The 21090-nt window shown below is 42.3% G+C and overlaps 2 protein-coding genes across 6 annotated transcripts in view; both read left to right on the plus strand.

The window, feature by feature from the left end:
- Nucleotides 1-22: 22 nt before the first annotated feature.
- Nucleotides 23-21090, plus strand: part of MPPE1 (metallophosphoesterase 1) — a 29953-nt gene continuing 8885 nt past the window's right edge. The window contains exon 1 of one of the 4 annotated variants that reach the window (XM_077184062.1): nt 23-156. The gene's annotated coding sequence lies outside the window, so the exon portion shown is untranslated. Of the gene's footprint in view, nt 157-17165; nt 17302-19047; nt 19135-19159; nt 19411-21090 lie in introns of those variants that run through there. The other 3 variants (XM_077184057.1, XM_077184065.1, XM_054649808.2) reach the window with 3 other exon arrangements.
- LOC129121839 (uncharacterized) lies at nt 9798-17286 on the plus strand. 2 transcript variants are annotated; one of them, XR_013183663.1, is made up of 6 exons: nt 9798-10101; nt 11211-11350; nt 11977-12057; nt 13907-13997; nt 15762-15859; nt 17151-17286. XR_013183663.1 is itself a non-coding variant. In XM_077184084.1 (6 exons), the coding sequence occupies exons 1-6, from the start codon at nt 10069-10071 to the stop codon at nt 15899-15901; spliced, it is 672 nt and encodes a 223-aa protein (XP_077040199.1). In that variant the 5' UTR covers nt 9798-10068. The 2 variants fall into 2 exon arrangements, 1 of the variants encoding a protein (XP_077040199.1); XM_077184084.1 differs by lacking the exon at nt 17151-17286 and adding an exon at nt 14687-14873 and having other exon boundaries at nt 15762-15901.

The following is a 21090-nucleotide window of genomic DNA, read 5'->3' on the forward strand; positions in this document are numbered from 1 at the left end:
GAGCGCCCACCGGGGAGGATGCCCTGGGCGCTCACACCGCCCGGCGCTGTCACTGCGCGCCCCGGCCGCGCCCCGCCCAGCGCAGCAGCGGGGCGGAGAGAGGCGGCCGCCGCGGTCAATGGGGAAGGCGGGCTGGGCGCTGGGCGCTGACTTTAGGTGAGCCCCGGGGGCGGAGGAGCGCCGGGAGAGGCGGGGGTACCGCGGAGAGCAGCGCCGGGGCCGAGCCGAGAGGGCGGGATGGCGGAGGGCAGGGTGCGCAGGGGGGATGCGGAGGGCAGGGTGCGGGGTACGGGATACGGGATGCGGAGGGCAGGCTGCGCCGCCATCGCTGTGGCCGTGGCCCGGCCGCCCCTCCTGACATGGCGCCGGGACCGCCAGGCTGGGGCTGGGGCGCTCCTGTTTCCCCCGGGAGAAGGAGGAGCAGCCGCGCTGCCAGGCCGAGCGACCCCTCGGGGCTCCGCTGTCCCCGAGTCCCCAGAGCCATCCCGCGGAACGAGGGCCCCGCTGTCGGGGCGGGGGGGAAAGCTGGCCAGGGCTGGCATTGGCCGTCTCCGGAAGGAAAGGGGAAAAGTGTGGGAAAAGAGGCCTCGGGAGTTCAGCGTGTTAGTGCTTGGGTGTTCAAGTGTGTGGTAAGAAATACATGGCCCTTTCTATTTTCCCCTTATCTTTGTGTGTCATTTTGAATTTGTCAAGGATGAGGAGAATTCAGAGCCCGCTGTTCCAGAATCCGTGTAAGCCAAATTGCCATGCCGTCAGAGCAGGGAACAGAGCTGAGCGATTCTGGATCCGCCTCTTAGAAGGAGGGCAGCCCAGGATGAGTGCATGCTTATGCAATAGAGCAGCCAGACTGTTGTGCTTAAAACACCGAGTGAGTGTTGGGAACACACACTTTATCTGTCAGAGTGAGGCTTTTCCAAATGACTTGTTCTGATGCACACTTGGCATTGAATGGGAAAAAAGAGAGCCCAGGGACAGAGTCCATCAGCGTAGCTTTTTGAAAGAGGCATTAGGTACATAGAGTGTATGAAATTTGTTATTGTCTTTCAGCACCTGCTTTGTGGTTGAGAGTTTCATTTTCAGGGCTAGAATAGAGATGCTTTAGTAGCAAAAATTTGCATGTGAAAATTGCATAACACCACCATTTACTATCTCTGAGCACAGAATTAATTTCCTAGAGACTAGGCCAAATTAAATTGACGTGGGTATTCTACTTAATGTAACAGACCCTAAATCTAGATCTATTTTCTTTTGTTGTTTATTTTGTAGGACACAGATGACTTTGGGATAAGAGGGACACTCTTGCCTAGGTAGTTCACAAAAATAACAGACACTTTTTAAAATTAAAGACTTGGACCTTTTTCTTCTAAAGCAAGGGACTGAACTTTGTGGATTGTAGCACAGGAATTCAACTTCATTCTTTAAATTTCTAAGCTGCACCCTGGCAGTGGATGCCACAAAGACAGCAAGGCTGTCAGTCTACTTAATGAACTATTTTTTAGTCCCCTTTTTTGAATCATAAAAAAAAAAAACCAACTCTAACAAACTCTGAGAAGGTGAATTAACAAAGTGTAAAATTATGGTTGAATAATGAAATTATGAAATTTTCTTGAATAAATCCTCACCAAATGCTTGTCAATTTTTCTGCTGACTGTTTTAAGTGACTTGTTTCCTCCAAATGCATATTTATTTTGTTCTTATGTTAGATTAGTTTCCATAAGTGCAATAATCCTACAAACATGCAGTGTAATTTGGACTAGTATAGAACAGAATTGATCTGGATCCTTCTTTAATCTGAGTTTCCTCTAGGTTCTGGAAATCTGTGCTTTTTACTGCTGTCATAACATGAGGTATCTTCAGGACCTTCCCTAGAAAGTTTCTGTGTAGGGCCAGATGGGTAAATGTATTTCCTGGTGAGATTTGTGGACTGCTGAGATGTGGTATAGACAGCTTTAACTTTGGTGAAAAAGAAAATGTACAGTCAATCTTTGCATTCTAGGAAGCAACTCAGACCATGATAGAAGTGTTTTCTGTGTTTTACCTTGAACTACAAAGTTTTAGTTACTGAATTTACGAACAGTAAAAGTCTATACCTATTGCTGAAACAGGCTAGATCCTATTCTGATGTAGTGCAGATGGTTTCTTCCCATATGCCTCAATACCTGGAGATTTGTTGTTATTAGGCTGCCGCAGGGGCATTTGGAAAGTTGTTTAAGGCATGTTTTAAAAGCAGGCAGTGTGAATTACAATGCAGTAGGCAGGATACACAAGTAACCCCACTGAAGGTATCTACAGGAAGTTACACACAACATCACAGAGAAGTACTGTTACAAAGAGGGGGAGCTGTTCTCCTCAATATTTTTCTTAGCAGGAGTATGTCCTCTTTCTAAGTGATGTCTGGAAAATAAGCATTTGAACGGGAGAATTTCCCCAGCCTTCTCTTCATTCTGGTGGTAGAATAGTAATAATAGGGTCACCAGAGACTGAACTTGAGAGGCCAAAATGTCTGAATGAGACCTCATTTTTTACAGATTCACTGCAGCTATGTGACTTGTGCAGGTAGATTTAAAACAGAACTAGAAGGCCAGTAAAGAATACTTACAAAATCAGTAACTGCAGCTAGTATTTTAAGACCTTCCAAAATACTTTGCAAAAAAATACAGCTGTCTATAAGGCCTTTAAATGGTAATATTTCCCTTTATCATTCTCCTAGTCCATGATTTTTTCAAATGTTCCTTAGCCTAGACCTGCCCAGGCAGTGTGAGCTTCCTCATGTGAGCTGCTGGCTGATTTTGACTATCCATTCACCTCCGAGCTGGTTGAGGCTGCTCTCTGCCTTGCTGGATCAGACTTTTGGCTCATCTTTCATAACTGCCAAGGTCTTTCATAACCTCTGATCTTTCATAACCCCAAACACTAGCCAGTTCCTCTCACATGCCTTTCGTAACCTACACACACGCCACGTGTTTAATCTCGTCCACTTGGAATGGGCCCATCCTGATGAACCTGAAATACAAGTGTTTCTTGGGTGTTTTGTCTGCCTCAATCCTCCTGAGCCCCAGGCAGATTTGTGTGGATGTCAGACTTCCTTCCCTGAGACAATGAATGCTCAGTGGAGGGGAAAACCTCTTCTCTCTGACCTCAGAGGAGAGAAGGGAGCTAGTCACGGATTTCCTTCTCTCCCGGGGTGTGAAGCCCTAATTGACTTAGGTGTGGCTCAGCTGGGGGTGGCAGTCTCCTTCCCTTCCGGCCCTAAGCTGCTCTGTGTGCCACACAGGGGTCCCCACCGCGCTCTGCTCGGAGCAAAACCCAGGGTCACTCGGGAGGCGGGGGGGGGAAGCTGCCGCAGCTGGAATTGGTTTAATTCTGCCTCAGCAGACAGCTTGCCATTCTCTACTCTGACAGTAATTGCAGGCTGCAGTGATGTAATAAAAAAGGTTGTAGTTTCGCAGAGAGAGGGTGACCTCGCTACCTGGCAGTCCACGTGGAATCCTCAGATGCCTTCCAGTGCGGATCTTTGTCACTTCACAGGTTTGATGGATCTTTGTCACTTCATGGGTTTGATGGACGATCTCCTAACAGGGAATAAAACGGGAGGACAAGTGTATAACAGCTTTAATAGAAACAGAGGGGTGAAAAAAATGAAAAAGGAAGAAATCTTTTGCAATTATTAGCCTGAGTGAGAAAGAGTTTCCTCAGTGTGACAGCCAGAGACTCGCTGCACTGTTATTAAAGTGCACTTCAGTGGGAATCCGTGCAGATGGCTTTTTTACCCAGCATAGGATTACATTGGATTAGTCATATAAAATTGTTGTTTACCATCTCTAGTCCTTTTCCCCAGAGGTTTTATCAGGAATCTCACAAAGCATGTAGTTTGAGCCTGCTTTTACGTGGTAACCCAGCCGAGCAGCTTTTTGTTTGTGCAAACTGCTACAATATTGCAGTTTAATGTAAACCTAATGTTGCAATGGGAGATTTTATACCTGATGAAAGACGCTGTTTGGCCCAGATTTTCCTATTGCCTACAAGAAGGGAAGTTAGATCACAAGGAAATGCTCTTTCTTCTTGCTCAACTCCCCAGAAGAGCTGTGCTGATCCCACTTTTGCTTCATCAAAGACACTCAGGAATTCCTAACACTGGCACTGTTTTTCATAATGCTCGCTAATGAGTTATTTATGGCATAGTGCTTGATTAATGCACTGTTCTGAGTGGTGTATGAGATATTTCTTGTGCTCCCTTTCTATCACACAGAGCCATAATCTGACCACCTTTCTTCTTTATGTCCAGAAGGCTCAGGGATCACTGCTTAGACACAGTTCACATTTTCCTTCCTGCCATCAACTAAGAAACTGTCTTAAACATACAGTGCAAGGCTCTCCCTTTAGATCTACCCTGGGGGTAGGTTATAACAAGGACATTTTTTGTCACTTCAAGGTCTGACAGATAGCTCTACTGGTAAAATGACATCTTTCAGGTTTTTTTTTTCTGGAGTTTTCAGACTGGCTCTGTCATCCTGGGAAATTTTCTCTTCCAGGAGGTATGGCTGCAAGAACTTTCCTGAGGTGTGAGTGCCTTTGATTCTACAGTGAGAGATGTTTTTCTTCTCTGTAGGGGGTTCTCTGACAAGGTAATACAGTCCCAAGCTGTTACTCTTTTTCCTAGACCACATTTGTGGGTATATAATAAAAAGGTATTTTTCCCTGGCCTTGAAGGGAGAAGAGCAGACTGCCATATGCATGCTGGTATTGTATTTTGATCCACTGAAAACACTGAACATTATCCACTGAAAACAATCTAGTATTATAACTTGATGTTCCTGTCACTGAAGGTGATACAGAACTTCTGTCAGTGTGCTGTGACAGGGATGCCTGTAGCTTAATTTGGTTTAATAAATATTGCCTCTGGTTTTGTCAGCTTTAAGATTAAATTGACTTTCTTATACATTATGAGAAAGTATTTTATTTTCCAGTTCTGCAAATGATCACCTTTAATCCAATCATGTCTTGGTGCTTTTTCTCTTGATATGCAGAAAATGTTCATGAACTGAACTCTGAATTTTTGCTTTTAGCCAAAGTGGTTGTTCCGAGGCTTGGGAAAGCCAGACTGCTTCTCCCTGTTTCAGGATAGGTTCCTGAACACAAATGGGATTATTACTCTGTGACCAAAGATCTGAACAAGATGGGGAAAGGGCCTTTTTTCCATGTTGGCCATTATGTTCAAGGCTGTTCCATGATTTTTCAACTGGCATTTGGGTGTGAGACTGGCAGCCCTGATTGTGCCACAGAACACACCAGGCAGAAAAATCATGTTTGCCATCTTCCAGCCTGAAAGGGACTCAGGAAGAAGTCACTGCTGACACAGTGGGTGGATGGAATAAAAGAGATTCATTTGGGGCATGTGAAATTTGTACATGATTTACAAAGGCATGAAGATTTTCATAGGAAAGTTTTCATTCCTGGAAATCAGATGGATGGTAGATCTCTCTGGGGGCTGAAAGGACACATATTCACCTTTAATCCATGTAGAAAAAGGCTACACTTGGGAGTTACTGTAGGGTTGCATCATATTGTAGGGTTGTATAATTCCATGCTTATATGTTTTCTGGCAAATCAATGATTTTGGTGCACATGGAGGTGAAAAAGGGTGAAATGGGTCACATTCTTGCTGTCTGGCAGCAAGTAGGAGACTCAGCACCACTGCAATCAATGACATTTTCATTTATGTAAGCCAGCATGAAATGTGTCTTTGTTCATACCAAACTACATTAAAACAAAAATGAAAGGAAAAAAGATTGTGTTCAACAAATGAGCTGAACAATAGTGTAAGGAAATGTTCCTGCTATCATTGTTTACAGTGGAAAGTATCTTAGTGGCACTTCACACATTCACTGCCACTGAGAAGTTTTTTAAAATAATGTATTGCTAGGATCTTTGGAAAATGAACATATTTCCTAATCAAGTGCACATCAGTCTTTTATAATTTGTATAAGCAATGGGGTATTTTGTACACACATAGGCTAATAGTAGCTTTTTGATTTTCAAAATCTTATGTCCAGTGCTACACCCTTTAGGCCAATTTTACAAATTGATGGAGTATCTTTAATTTGGAAGAATGGATGCTCATTTTGAAGTGGAGCCTCTCAAAATCAATGGTGATTTTGAAGATGTTTGATCATAATGTGCATCATTAAACCAACAAGAACTTCAGCTGTAGATTTTCCCAAGAGTTGCAAGATACAAGTAGGGGTTTTTTGGTGTCATTTGGATGGATCAATGCTTGTTTGACAGAATCTGCATCTTTCAAACTCCTGCATAGTTGAGAAACCTGGCTGTTGTCTGCTTCCTCTGTCTGTCATCAATTCCCCTGCCAGGCATGGAAAACCGGGAAAGAAGGGGGCTGCATGGCTCGCCTTCTAGGTCAGAAATCAGGAATTCTTGTTTCCCTTTTACCTCTGTTGGTCTATTTCCCAACTTTTTTGTGTACTACTGGTAACAGTTTCTGAGTTTTGAAAACACTTGGGCCTTAAAGACTGTGCACAGCTGCATTGTCAACTCCTGGGTAAGCAGGAGAGCAGCAGTGTGCCCAGAATGGTTGTTGTGTTGCTGGAAGAGCTGGAGAAACTGGGCCTGCAGGTTTCACACATGAGAGCCACAGAATGGGTCAGGTTGGAAGGGATCACAGGGGGTCACCTGCTCCAACCTCCCTGCTCAACCAGGGTCATACCAGAGCATGTCGCACAGGATTGTGTCCAGATGGTTCTCAAATATCTCCTGTGAGGGAAACTCCACATCTCTCTGGGATTCCACTGTGCTAATCTCTCTCCATTGCACTCTTACATGCACCTTCTCTTTGTCATTGGAAAAATTATTTCTGAAGTAATTTTACAAAGTTTTGCAAAAAATCAGAATCTATTATATCAGTGTGTTTTCTTCTAAATCAATAACATAGATTCATTGAAATGGTGGCCTGGAAGGGACCTTTTGTCTACTTGCTCTATGCCACTGTGCTGTGCATATTAGGTGTACCTGTATTCAAAGTCATGCCTGATCATTCTATGATGTGTTTATTATAATATATAGTGAGGAAGAACTATGTGTGTTTTTCTTTTTGATATCAAGACATTTTCCCTCTCATCCAGTTGTAGGGATGAGAGATGTCTACTCTGTTAGACAGTTACTTTATTTGTGCTCATTCTCCTCTGGAAGACACAGGAAACAATTACTACTGTCTTTACAATAACCAAAGTCAGTTAAAATGATTCTGATTTTAACACGTCCTGATATGCTGTATTTTCTTCTGTGTGTAGTTTTTATTCCTGTTTTACAGTCTCCTCATCTGAGACATTGTTTCTGTTGGATAAACCAGAATAAAACTGCGTAAGTGCATCTCAGTGTACTGCAGCTTCATCTGAAAATGAGATTTCCCTTTCCCTACAGCACCATGGCATTGCTGGCTGCTACTATCCCTCCCAAGTTTTTTTTCTCCTTGCTGCTACTGTAGCTAGTTACATCCAGCTGTCCTTTTACCAAGAAGTGACCTTGTGGTTTCCACAGCATGAACTGTCCATTGCTAGTTCATTCCATGCCAGTTGCTGATTGAAGTAGCAATTTTGATGCCAGGCAATTGAAGTCAAGGTGATTTGTCACAGGCTCCAGCAGTTAGCAGTGTTGGGTGGCTGATTCTATGGAACTAATGCAGAAGTCTTCCCAGGCAGGATTCCTGGCAGCAGGTAACACCACGGGAAGTCCTTGCCTCACATGGACTCTCAGGTTGCTGACAGCCTCAGAGCTGGGATCTTGTGAACATTCAGCTCAGCACAGCAAAGCCCGAGCTGAATATAGACAAGGATTTCACCTTTCACTGTGACCCCTGTGTGAAGTTCAACAAGTTGACTGGATGGGTGACTGGGCTGGGAGTGGAGGAGGAGAGATGCCAGGCTGTGCCCTGGAGCCAGAGGTGTGTAATACTTCCCTCAATCTGATTACAGTTCCAGTTCCTGCTTGCAGCCCAACCTGACCTGTCTCCTGCCACATTTCCAGTGAACTGTTGGCTCACAGGCAGGCAGTGATGAGCTCCTCATGCCCACACCCTCTTCCCAGGCACAGCAGGCTGAGCAAGATGGGGCTCTTCAGGCCTCACAGCAAGCTGTCAGTATCCAGGGGGCCTACAGGGGAACCAGAGAGGGACTCTGTCAGGAACAGTAGTGACAGGACAAGGAGTAATGAGTACAAATGGAAAGGGGAAATTTAGGCTGGATATTAGGAAGAAGTTCTTTACTGAGGGTGGCGAGGCATTGGAACAGGTTATCCAGGGAGGTTGTGGGTACCCCAGCCCTGGCCAGTGTTCAAGGTCAGGCTGGATATGGCTCTGGTGGGAGGTATCCCTGCACAGGGCAGCAGGTTTGGGACTAGATGATCTACAAAGGTCCCTTCCAACCCTTAGTGTTCTATGATTTTGTGATTGATTCTATGCAAAATTTGCCAGGCACTGCAATCAGGTAGGCTACGTGGTCAAGATGGAGGAGCAGGTGGCATCTGGCAACCTTTAACGCAAGAAAAAAAAAAAAGAAAAAAGAAGAAGAAGGAAAAAAGGAAATGTGATGTGCTTTAAGAAATAAATGAGGCAAGATTTTGTACAAAGACAGGAGATGCAGAGAACAAGAGAAGAGCCAGATTTGAGACCTAGCGAATGAGAGAGGAACAGGAAAGGTTTTAAACTGCCACTGACAAAGGCTTGGAAGACCAGCAGGCAATAATCACTACTTTGGGTCAGTCTTGCTGTGATAGGTGCTCTTCCTGTGGCTGGTGAGTGCATGCTGTTGGTATGGTGTCTGTAAGGTGCAGTCCTGAGGGTGGAATGCTTTTGTCCTACCTGCGTGCCCTGCAGCTTGATCTGCCAAAAAACCCCAGAAAAATAAAAAAACCCCAAATCACAGAATCACAGACTTGGTTAGGTTGGAAGGGACTACTGTGGTCATCTGCTCCAACCTCCCTGCTCAATCAGGGCCATCCCAGAGCACATGGACAGCATTGTGTCCAGATGGTTCTCAAATATCTCCTGTGAGGGAGACTCCACATCTCTCTGGGTAACGTATTCCAGTCTGTGGTCACCCCACAGTAAAGAAGTTCCTCCTCATACCCTAGTGGAACTTCCTGCAGGTCAGTTGGTGCCCATTGCCTCTTGTCCTATTGTTTGGTACCACCGAGAAGAGCCTGGCTCCATCCTCTTGGCCACCTTCTCTTTAGATATTTATACATAAAAGGCAAAGCCCAGCAAGAAGCAGCAACAGCAAGCACCCCAGCACCGAGGACACAGTCCCTGCTTCCCGGGGGCAGCAGCATTTCCAGGCACGCTGCTATCTCCTGCCGGGAGGATGTCATGGGACCCGTTGTGATGGGGGGAGATGCAGAACCTGCTTTTGCAGAGATCCCTCATTTGGCATGTGTTGGTGTATCCGTGCCATCTGCGGCCGGCAGAGTTGTCGGTATCCCCCGGTCGGTGCCTGTCCGCCACAGAAAGTCACAGAACCTGCTGAGATGGAAGTGACCCAGCAGGATTATCGAGCCCAGCTCCGGGACCTGCGCAGGCCACCCTGAGACTGACACGCACCAACTGAACCCGCGAATAACACAAATGACAACTGGAAAGGGACGGGGCTGTTTTCCCGGGGCCGGAGCAGGCCCGGCCGCCCCGGGCTAGGCAAGAGCTCCGCTCCGCGCCCGGCCCACAGCGACGGCGGCAGCAGCGCACTTGCACCGCGCGCGGGCGCTCGGCTCTGACGTCCCGCCCATCCCGGCCTATCCCGGGCCCGGCCCGGCCTCTCCTGGGGCTCACCCCGCCCATCCCGGCCTATCCCGGGCCCGTCCCGCCTGTCCTGGGGCTCATCCCGCCCATCCCCGCCTATCCCGGGGCCGTCCCGGCCTATCCTGGGGCTCATCCCGCCCATCCCGGCCTACCCCGGCGTCCTATCCCGGCCTATCCCGGGCCCGTTCCGGCCTATCCTGGGGCTCATCCCGGCCTACCCCGGCGTCCTATCCCGGTCTATCCCGCCCGCTGCCCCGACGCTCGCCATGGCCGTGCCCGTCGTACACAGGTGCCTCCAAGTGAGTGCGGCCCCTGCTCCCGGGAGCCCGGCCCGGGAGGGCGCCGGAGGCTCGGCTGGGCCGGGTTTGCCCTCGGCGCCGAGCTCAGGCTGAGAACGCAGCGCGGGGCTCGGCGCTGGCCCAGGGCGTCGGGTGTACTCAGTACCCTGTAGGATAAGGCATTACACTTATATGGGTTTGTGTTTATATAAATAATAGTTTTGTATATGTACATACATATATAAATATATGCACACACATAAATGCTATATATATGCATACCCTGTACTTATATATATTATATATATAACTATAAATACAGTTATATGTATTATATATGTATAATAGATTGCCTTATATATAGCTTTATGTATTATATATACACGCATACACACATGCACACACATAAATGCTATATATCTATATGCATACCCTGTAGTTATATATATTATATATATAACTATAAATACAGTTATATGTATTACATATGTATAATATATTGCCTTATATATAGCTTTATATGTTATATATACTATATTTACACACATTAATTTTATATATGCATTAATATATATACATATAATTATATATACAAAATGCATATAGCTATATATTGCCTCATATTACTATAATATAATATATATTTATAATATACATATAATATATATGAGACTATATACTGCTGGGCAAGGTCCAGCAGACATGCATGCAAGATGTTCAGCCAGTGTGACTGTCTTTTTGTCTCTGGTGAGGTTAAATCAAAAATAAACACTACCTTGCAGAGCTGGTATTGATAGTTTAGGAATATAACTTGGGTGCTTTGTCCCTGTGTGATTAATTTGAAATGCAAAACCAGTTCCCAACATTCCTTAATGAATTAATGACTTATGAAGTTCTATTAGACGCCTTTAATAGATACCTGTTAAAGGAGATTTGTTGTAGTCAAATGTTCATAAAATTTGAAGCCAGTTGTTTTTCCCACCATTTTCCTTTTAGATGCTTCTATAGTTTAGGAAAAATGTAGTAAAGTATTTGGGAGAGGGTTTTAATTTGAAGCGTTATCAGCTTAATTAACATTTGATTTGAAAGTGTTCCTTGATTTTTTGTTTTTCAATTCTCTTCCTTTTCAGCTCACTGATGAAAATGAGCAGTTAGTCAAGAAGGTGAAAAAACTACACATAAAAAATAAGGAGTTAGAAAGGAATCTGGGTCAGATCCAGGAACAACTGTATCTGCAGCAGTTAATGCATGTCTGTGGCACAAGCAGAGAGTAAGACTTGTCAAACATTTCTCTTTTGCATCAAAAGAAGTGCAGCATTTCAGGACTTCTGTTTGCATGTCCTTAAGATGAGCTAGGTATTATCTGCTCTGAGTATGTTGAGGAGTCATCTGTGAACAGGATGGTGGGGTGGAAAATGCTGGGGCCCTGTAGAGGAACAAAGGACATCTGGGGCATCTTGTACAAAATTTATTGTAGTGAAAGAAACAGTTGTCATATCAAAAAGTAATACTCCTGCTTAGCCAGTACACTCTCTCTGTCAAACTACAGAGGCTTTTACACTTTTTCCCACCAAAAAGTAGTAAAGATAAAGATAAATTGATAAAAGTGGTAAGATAAAGATAAATTGAGTAGCATCCATGCTGTTTAAAAGATTTAAAACCTAAAGATCTGAAAAACTATAGTGCTAATGGTTTGGAGAGTATCCTGCCAGGATTTACACACTGGTTCACAAAAATCTTCCAAGGCTTCAGTTTTGGTGTGTTTGTGAACTGCCTGGAAACCTTTACCATAAAATTAAACTGAAAAGTAACTTGACCTTTTTCAGTTGCTTTGTTTAATTAAATTAAATTGGTGAAATATGATTTTATGAAGCTGCTGTGTTTGTTTCAATTAAGTGTTCAGGTTCAAACAGAAACCCATTTATGCCATAAGGGTGGAGACAGGAAGGACCTGGTTCTAGAGAGTGACAGTGTCAGGTGAGTTCTTGGAAGCTGCTTCTTCACAGAATTATTCTTTGTAGTGGAGAAAATGTTCATGGTTAAGTCAGTTGTTTTTTTTTAAGCTGTTATGCAAGTGGCTTTCAGCCTTTGAAACCATGGGAAATCATTCACATTTTAAAAATAATTACAAAATCTTGGGTTAAACTTGAAAATAGCACCAACCAAAGAGCAAACTGGATTTCTTCCTCAAGTAATTCATCGAGAAAAAGTCAATGAGCTAGGATCCTCCTTCATGTGTCTGTGTGCACACATATGATCTTTTTTTAAGATTTTTCAACCTAGAATTTTGTGGTTTCACTTCTATTTTGTGGAACCTTTCTCAGCTCATTTTATATTGCTCACTGTTTTGTGCATAGAAAATGTATAGGCTGGTTTTGAAATAAGCTAGAGAAGCAGTTCTACTTTTCAGTCTAATAATTTTAGAGTTGAGCCACTACTTACTGTAGTTTTCCAGTAAGTGATAGAATTAAACTCTTGCAACTGCTTTTCTGCTGCAAAAGCTACAATTTGGTCTTTAAGAAAAAATATACTGGAACATTTTAACAACTAGGCAAGCTATGTAAAACATTGCTCCATCCCTCTATGACTTGATTGTTAAATTGTAAAATTCTAGGCTGCTCACCCCTTCAAAGGCTGCTTTTTGTCCACTTACATAAATGTGGATCTTACACAGATCTCTGCTGCTCTTTGGCCAAGTGCCCTGATTTTAGTGTTTTTAGGTGGCTGTAGAAGACCCACTTTCTTTTTTTTTTTTTTTAATATGTTTACAGTGTGCCAGGCTCTCTTTGCAAGCTGTGTAGTTACATAGGAAGGCTGGGTGACTGGCTCTGGGCTCAAACTGAGTTCCTGGTTAGGTGCTCATGTAGAAGAAGTCCAAATTAGTCTTTGAATTGAGTGCTGTACCTGCCTTGTGCTACATTGCACGTAGATAACCCAACCTAGCTTTTTTTCCTAGCATATGTTTGTGTGTTCTTTCACAAAGCTGTGCTGTGCTACAGTATTGCTCATCCTGCTTGTGGTGTGCAGTCATGACTTATTATGAATGGCAGCTCTTACTGTAATTCCTAAAAAAAATAGGAAAAATGTCTGCTCATGTCCATCAGCTAAATTGTGGGCCTTGTGTATGTTGGCTATGAAATATGGTAGGAAATTAGTACAGCAGAACACGATGCAAAATAACATCAGAGGGAAAGCTAATAACCCTAATCTGTTTATTTGACATTTATTTTACCCACTCACTTTCACATAGATTTCATTCACTCATATCCTCACACCCACACACTTGGAAGCAATGAGATGTTTTGTGCAACACAGAGAGCTGGGAGCTGCCTCATGTGTCCTCATCATGGGTTCTTGATTGGTGCTGGAAAAACTTTTAAAAATCATTTAGGAGTATCCTTTTGCTATTCCTGTTGTGCTAATGGGGAGAGGAATGCTGTATGTGACAGGGGCAAAGTCACTGCCAGCCTCCTGTTGCTGCTGACTTCCCTCAAAGAGTGATTTGCACTGAGGTTTAATCAGAGTGTGGCCATGTGTGCTGGTCAAAAACAATGGGATCCTCAGTCTGGCTGAGTAAAAAGGGTTCTTTGCCATCCCTACAGACCATTCTTTTAACTTGCTTTGCTGTTATTTTCTGGTGCTTTCTCTTTCTGTGTTGACAGTCACATTTCATTCACTGCCATCTTGAATATTTCTGTTAGGAGTCTCTGCAGCACAGCTACAGGTCAAGTGATCTCTGTGGGGCATATCTAATACTTTTACCATAAATGATGCCACATTTTGTTGTCTTTCATGTTTTACAGCAGTTTATGCATTTCTGTTTTAGACTACTTCAGATGTATAATGAGCTACAGAAGCGTTATGTTAAAGAAACCAAAACAAACAAGGAGCAAAGTGAAGCCATTAAAAATCTCACTGTAAGTAGAATTTGTTGGAGCTGGTATCAAACAGCCAAACATAAGCTTTTAGGGAGACTGAAAAGTAATTCTTACATTTGTGAAACGAGACCATGCTTTTCTTTTTATTCTTAGTTTCCCATGACAGGGATACTGGAGGGTAGCCTGCAGTTCCCTTTAAAAGCAAACTCTGTCATTGGTGTGTCTGTAGCAGAAAGATGTCTCCCCTTCCCTTGGTTTTTTCTTTACTCATCCACCTACCCCTCCTTCCAATTGGATATGCACCTTGTGACCTCTTTTGCACCAGCCCTGGTGTTTTTCTGCATGTGTCATGAGCTGATTTTTCTCAGAAGTTCAGCAGAAGGTAAACCAGATGAAGACAAAGAGTGTTCTTTTGGATAGCAAGGTCTGTGGCCCTGCTGTGCAAAGAGTCTGGCATCATAACTGGAGTGAAGGTGGGGTTGTGTGATCAGGAGCAGTTCTAGAAGCTTCAAGAGGGTATTGCCTCTTCAGGCATGGATCGAGCATTGCAGCTCACCAGTCTAATTTCTTCATCTGCACTTTGCTTTTTTTTCCTTTCAGACTCTTTGGGTGAATGCAGTTTTTAAACCAGCAATTGAAAGCTCTAGGTTTGCATTTGGGAAATGTTTCCAGTTGTATTCAGTTGAACTGTGCTTTTTCTATGCATTTAAAAAAGATTTTCTTGACAGATTAAAATTAATGAGCTAGAGCATAATCTTCAAGAGCAGAGGCAAAGAATTGAGCAACTGGAATGTAAAAAGGTTTCTTGGAAAACTAGTGCTGTTTCTAGAAAAAGAAGTCAAACCCCAGAGGGAGGAGTAGCTTCTCACAAGGACATTTCTGCAGAGAAGGAAGCCTGTTGCAGTAGGTATTTAGGTAATGGTACAGTTAATTCTGATGATGTTCCTTCCAGTATGCCCAGCAGAGAGAATGCATTTTATTTCTGATCGAGAAACAGCCACTCCAGGCTATTTCTTCTCCTTCAACCAGCAATATCTAAAATGTTTTTTTCATTTTTGAAAACTGGTTGTGTAAAAATGGCATTTTATAATCTAGGATTCCTCCTTGCATTTGTTTGTGATAAAATGTTTGCTGTTTTCTCTTTTTCTGAAACAGATCTGTTGTTGTAATCAGAGGTGGGAGTGCTGGCTGTATTTAGGGCTGGTATTTATTCTAGTAAGATGTATCTGTGCAGATCTCTTAGTAATAGTGTTTGCAGCACCAGCCTTTGGTTTTCAGACACTGAGTCACAGAATAACCTGGTTTTAGCCTTAAAACGTTGGACAAGCCTGGACAGTGCTGGTTTCAGTACGTTCTTCCTCTCATAAGTAAATCCAGAATTTAAGGTGTGATCCTCTTCCATTTCAAAGCAGAGAAAAGAGATGGATGAGATCATATAGTGTAGGCATATTTTTCAGGAAATGTGTAGCAGCAAGGGGTGATGTGACCCTCTCATGAGCCAGAAAAAGATAATCAAAGCATGTGATGTGTGTTTTGTGGATTGTAAAATTATTTGTAAAATAATCCCACATCTAAGAATCTGGCAGATCCAGATTATCCAACTGGCAGATCCTGATACCTTTCACAGGGATATGCAGGGCCAGTTCTTAAGAACAAATCACTGTATGAAAAAGGTACTTAAGGAGCTGAACTATAATTTTCTAATATCACAAAAGGTAGGCAGCTCTTTAGCTGTAATATGATTCATATGAGGGGGAGGTTGACTGTAATGGTTGAACTCTACATTTTTTCATTTGAATATAGAGCTATTGTTGAAGGAGATTAAAAAGCTGAAGAAAGAAAATGGAAAGTTGTCTGCAGAAAAGAGAGCACTAAAAAATGAATTAGCTGGATTAGACAAGGTAATTTATTTTAAGACAAGCTTAACAGTAGGTGATTTTTGAAAAACTAAACTTTTCTGCCTGAGCTGAAACTTCTTTAGGCTGAACATATGTTGCTATCAAGTAGAATAGATAAAGAAACCAGTGTATGGCATTCTGAGAGAGATGGAAATGAGTGACTCCTTGAAACATTCATGTCCTGAAGGGCCACTCAGCTAAGGAAGACTATTTTCTCTTGAACTTAAGCATGTCAAAGTTATGCCTCTGACAGAACTCCAAGTTTAGGGAGGGCAGAGGCTTGGGATTTTTTGTTAGATCTATAGGTGTAAAAATTGAAAATGTGAACATTTGGTAATTCTTTAAGTTATGTAACAAGATGCTGAGCTCTTACCTAACTATAGAAGACTCAGTTTAATGTAGTGACATAAGGTTTTATTTTCAGCAGCAAATTGTTTAAGCTGATTTTTGTGTGTTCCTCAAGTCTTTTTGTTTTGTTGTTGTGGATTTTTTAAAAAAATAATCTCTTTTCTTACCTTGCAGTCCTTTCTCCCAAACTAAATAACATTATGGTATTAATTGCAGGGGTAACAGTAAGAGAGGGTGGTAGTTCATTGGATGTGTAACTTGCAGAACACTAAGCCAGGGTGAGTTCTAGATCCCTGTGTTTGGCAATCAGGGATAATGTGTGGCTGAGAGCTTCATCTTGCAAGAGACATACATAAACTTGAGGTTGTGGCTTTTTAGCAGTGGTCCTTTTTTAAGGTAGTTTTAAGTTGCTGTGTTACATGTATGTGGCTGTTCATTTAAAAATGCTGGAAGAATAGGGAGGAGAATGTCAAATATTGATGGTTACAGGTAGATACATTGTTATTTCTGTAGCTGGAACATTCAAGGATTGGTGAAAGGAAGTCTTGGGTGATTATACTCTTCTGTCCATGTGTTTCCCAACGATTTCTGACTTATAAAGAATCAGAATGTGACATTATTCCCTTGTCATATTGGACCATCATTTTGTAGCTGTCTGGTAAATCCATATTTTTTCCTTTTTAAAACTGATTTTTCCTATTACTAGTCTGTGTTCCAGCCTCTAACATAACTTGAACTCTGCTTGTGTGTTCAGGGCAGAAATTACTAAATTATTGCCTAAGGTTGTAGTTGATTGCTGTATCTCACCACAGCTGTGTTTGCATAACTCAGCCATACACTGGTAAAAACACAGAAAGTGTCTTGGAATAACTGAACTCCTGACTAGCTCTTACTGAGAATGTCTTTGAAAAAAGAGTTTAAGGTGAATATTTCTGGGTTTTTCTAGGATTTTTTTGAAGAGGTAGAAGATCTAAAACATGCTGTACAGGAATCTGTGAAACTCAACAATGAGTATGAAAAGTGCTTGAAACAAATCAGTGTAATGTATGGACTTCCTTTTACTGCACATTTGTAACTACTGGTTAATTTAATACCAGGTAGAGTTTCTATATATTTTTTTATAATTATTGCAACATTTAAACCTACCATTGCTTAAGTGGTACCATAGTTTGATAATACAGATTCAGTAATGTGATCTCGTTATGACAAGTGCTTGGAAATGTTGTATTTTGTGACCTTGATTTTGTTTGTTTGTATATATATTTAAATAAACTGTGATCTGCATAACTTCAGCTAAGTTTCAAACCCATCTCTTTCACACTTGCAGAATATATTCTGGTCATGGGTGTGTATGGGAATAAAATGAAATTGTTGTATTTTTCAGAATTTCCCAATTTATCCTTTTCTGTAAGCTACATAAAATCAAAGTGTCTGTGTAGATTTGTCAGTCTGCGTGAATTTCAGCACTAAGGATATGCTAATGCAAACAGAAATTAATTATATCATTAAATTATTGCAGAGGGGTTTCTTAAAGGAAAAATGCTAAATCACCGCTTGGAATTTTTCCTCAATCCCAATAATAAGTGAAAAATTGTGGATGAAGGAAGGATTTAGTGTTCAGAATTGGAAAGTGTATTCAGAGCATTTTGCATCATCAAAAGAAGAATTCCTCAGAAGCTCTTTTGATTCAAGAGCTTGAAGAACTCTGGTATTTGAAGAGCTGAAAAGGAAAGTGGGAATGCAGAAAGTCACAGTCCATGAGGCAGAAATGTCGTGTTGCTTCAGGGATGGTGAGCAGGGAATGAAAAGAGACAACTCCCAGTTACAGGTGTAGCTTGCAGAACCTGGGCAATTTGAATCTCAGCCTGTTTGTAATGACATGCCACAAAAGTTTAACATAGTTACATTGCAGAACTATGTTTTTCTGAAAGGTGTAGATCTCTGCCTTTGTGACATTGTGGTGGTAGAGTTGAGTGAAAAGTGCTTAGGGTAGAAAGACTTAGCTTGCTAATAAACTAATACAGCTTCTTTAGCTTCATAAAAATACATGGACACTCCTGAGGGATAGGACTAGGAGTAGGATTTCTTAAGACTCTCTGGTCCCACTTGGTTTGTTAGGAGAGTTTTGTGCAGTTGTAATTTAGTAAAGAAATTTGCCTCAAAGCATGTGCAGTGTTCAGAGTTGCATATTCACCAAGTGATAGGGTAAAGCTCCAGAACTCCTTGTGCCTGCTCTGGCTATAGACCACTGTGTTCCCTTGCTTCATTCTTGGCTCATTGTAAATGAAAACTGGATAATGTTCTGAACAAGAGATGGAAAAAGGAAACAAAAGAGGAGCAATGCAAATCTGTGTTGCCAGTAAACCTCGTGGAAAAAAATAAGGAGCATAGCAAGTATAACAGAAAATTATGAGTGCAAAATGTTTGTAACATTCACTAATAAGTAAAATAAACGTGAATGCTGGAGACGGAAGCAGTGCCAGTTACCGGAGTCTTTTTCCCCACAGTGTTGAGGTTTAAAGTTACACTTCCAGCATGTTTAAACTTTGGTCCCGTTGTTAAATGATTCAGTAATTGTCCTCGTCCATAGGCTGATTTTTAAAGGTCGTGCAGAACAAGAAACAGTGAGAAATCCTCCAGTCTTTTCTCATAACTAAAGTCTCCCGCTCTGGTAGGGAAATCTGCTCTGATGAGAATAATGAGCCGTGTGCGGGGGAGCCGCAGCTCCACCCGGCAGCGGCTGTGCAGCCCCGGCGGGGGTCAGCTGGGATGGGATATATGGGATGGGATGGGATGGGATATATAGGATGGGATATGGGATGGGGGCAGCCGTGGGCTGGCAGGTGGCAGAGCGTGGTGGGCAGGGATTTCTCTCAGCCACTAGTAGGAGCTGTCTTTCAGCTCGATCTGCATCGCCGACTTTCTATGAGGTTGGGTTCGGGGTTTTTTTTTTTTTTTTCTTTTTTTATTTCCCTTTCCGCTTTTCCTTTCACTATCAGGAAGGCTGACGGTGTAGGGTGCAGATGGGGGCACCTCCGGCAAGCTCCACATCTGCGGGACGACTCCCCAGCCAGTGACAATTAGCGGGAGGAGAAACGCGTGTGGAAGTGACCGGCTCGGGGGCACTGATTGTGTCTGTTGCTGCCTGAGACTTTTGAAAATGACAGTTCTGCCTTGAAGATATTTTTATAGTCTACTGATTGCAGGTTTGGTTTGTTGGTGTGGGCATCTATTTTTTTTTTTTAACTTGAAAATATCAGTTTGCTCTTGAAGCTGTGATTTTCATTTATTTATTTATTTATTTATTTATTTATTTTCTGGATTTATTTTATGGCTAATGTAAGTTAAATAACCTACTGGCATTTTCTGTTCAAATTAATGCTGTTTTTGTTAGACGAGGAGACTGTCTCAGACTACCAAAGTCTACTTCCAAATAAGCACTACTTCCTACTTTGCAGGATAAAGCCTTACAAATTTGTGGATAATAACATTTTGTGGATAAGAATTTGCCTGTCTTTCTGTCCTTGTTGCTGTGCCAGTTAGCAGATACCTCTGCTTTGATCTTTCCTCCATGTGAGATGTACAAGCAAGGTGTTGTTATTTTGTTTGCTAGTTAAAATGCAGGCAAGATGAGTATTAAGCAGGTTAATCAGTCTATATGTGTAGTTCCACATATTGTGGAATTGTGACATTTGGCCAGTGGCTTTTTCCTGCTAAACCAAGTTTAGGTAGAACTGAATTCCATGCAATTAAGTATTAGTCATGCTACTGTTTGATAATGCATATTAGAAATGTTTCATGGTGCAGGCTAGTGGTTCTTTGTCTCAAGTACTTTGTAGTGCTGATATGGGAAGCTTGTGTTTGAGAATAAGTGGCTATTATCAAATAGGGGTTTTGGTTGAAAAAAATGTAATAATCATGTGTCAGTATTCACTTTCCATGAGACATAAATCAAATGGGCAGGTTCATAGGACAGTGAAGCAATTCAACTTTGTTCTGTGTTCTGCATATAACTAAGGCCAAGATTTTAGAAACAATCCACAACAATTTTGTGTGGATTTGTAATTTTTTCCCAGTTTTCCTGATATGTGGAGTATAAATTTTCAAAGGTACCAAATATTTACAGCTGTAGTCAGATTTAGCTAATTCAGACTTGGTCTGCTAATCACTATGTTGAGTAATTGCTCACATCCTGGGTATTAGTCCTAAATTAGGATATTTTTCTAACGTAGAAAGCAAAATTGCAATGCTGTTGTTGGGTGGGGCATCACATTTTGTGGATTTCTCTGGAAGTTCTTCCTGAGCCTGTGAAGCAGCATCTCTACAGGTCCTCTGGAGTCCCTTTACTGTGACCATGCTGCAGAGTTTACCTTTAAAGAGCAAGGCTTTCAGACCTGCAGTGCTCTTCAGACTGACACCCTGAGAGGCTGGACCTGGAAACAGGGATTTCATTGGAGAACAAGGGCTGGTGCCCCTGTACTCTCAGCTGGGATACTTTCTTGTGGGCACTTACCCTGAAAAAGTGTTCCTGCCAAGGGCTTTGGAAGAAACAGAAAAAAACACTCCAGTTTCAAAAGGGGTCAATTCCCTGTTTAGGTTACAAGGTATCCAAGGCAGCAGAAAACAGTAAATACAGTGATCTCACCAATTTGGGCTCATTAACTGTTTCTCTACAGCTGCAGTGAAGTTTCATTTTTCTGAGGCTTAGATGTTTCTTGTTTTCCTCTTGTCAGAAATGAAGCAGCATTAGTGAATTACCTGTGTATCTGTGCCTGTGTTCCTGGAATTGTTCTGTAAACTTGTCCTGGGCTAGTGAATTGCCCTGGGTTCTTGGAGATTACAATGAACCATAGTAAAGGTGGTAATGCTATTGATTGGGTGTAGCC

This window comes from Agelaius phoeniceus, chromosome 1, assembly GCF_051311805.1.
Source record: "Agelaius phoeniceus isolate bAgePho1 chromosome 1, bAgePho1.hap1, whole genome shotgun sequence".
NCBI lineage: Eukaryota > Metazoa > Chordata > Aves > Passeriformes > Icteridae > Agelaius > Agelaius phoeniceus.

Coding starts and splice junctions, on each gene's coding strand:
- LOC129121839 (XM_077184084.1), top strand. CDS start 10,069: ATGGCCGTGCCCGTCGTACACAGGTGCCTCCAA. Junction 10,102..11,210: donor TCGTACACAGGTGCCTCCAA/GTGAGTGCGGCC, acceptor CTTCCTTTTCAG/CTCACTGATGAAAATGAGCA. Junction 13,998..14,686: donor AAGCCATTAAAAATCTCACT/GTAAGTAGAATT, acceptor TTTTCTTGACAG/ATTAAAATTAATGAGCTAGA.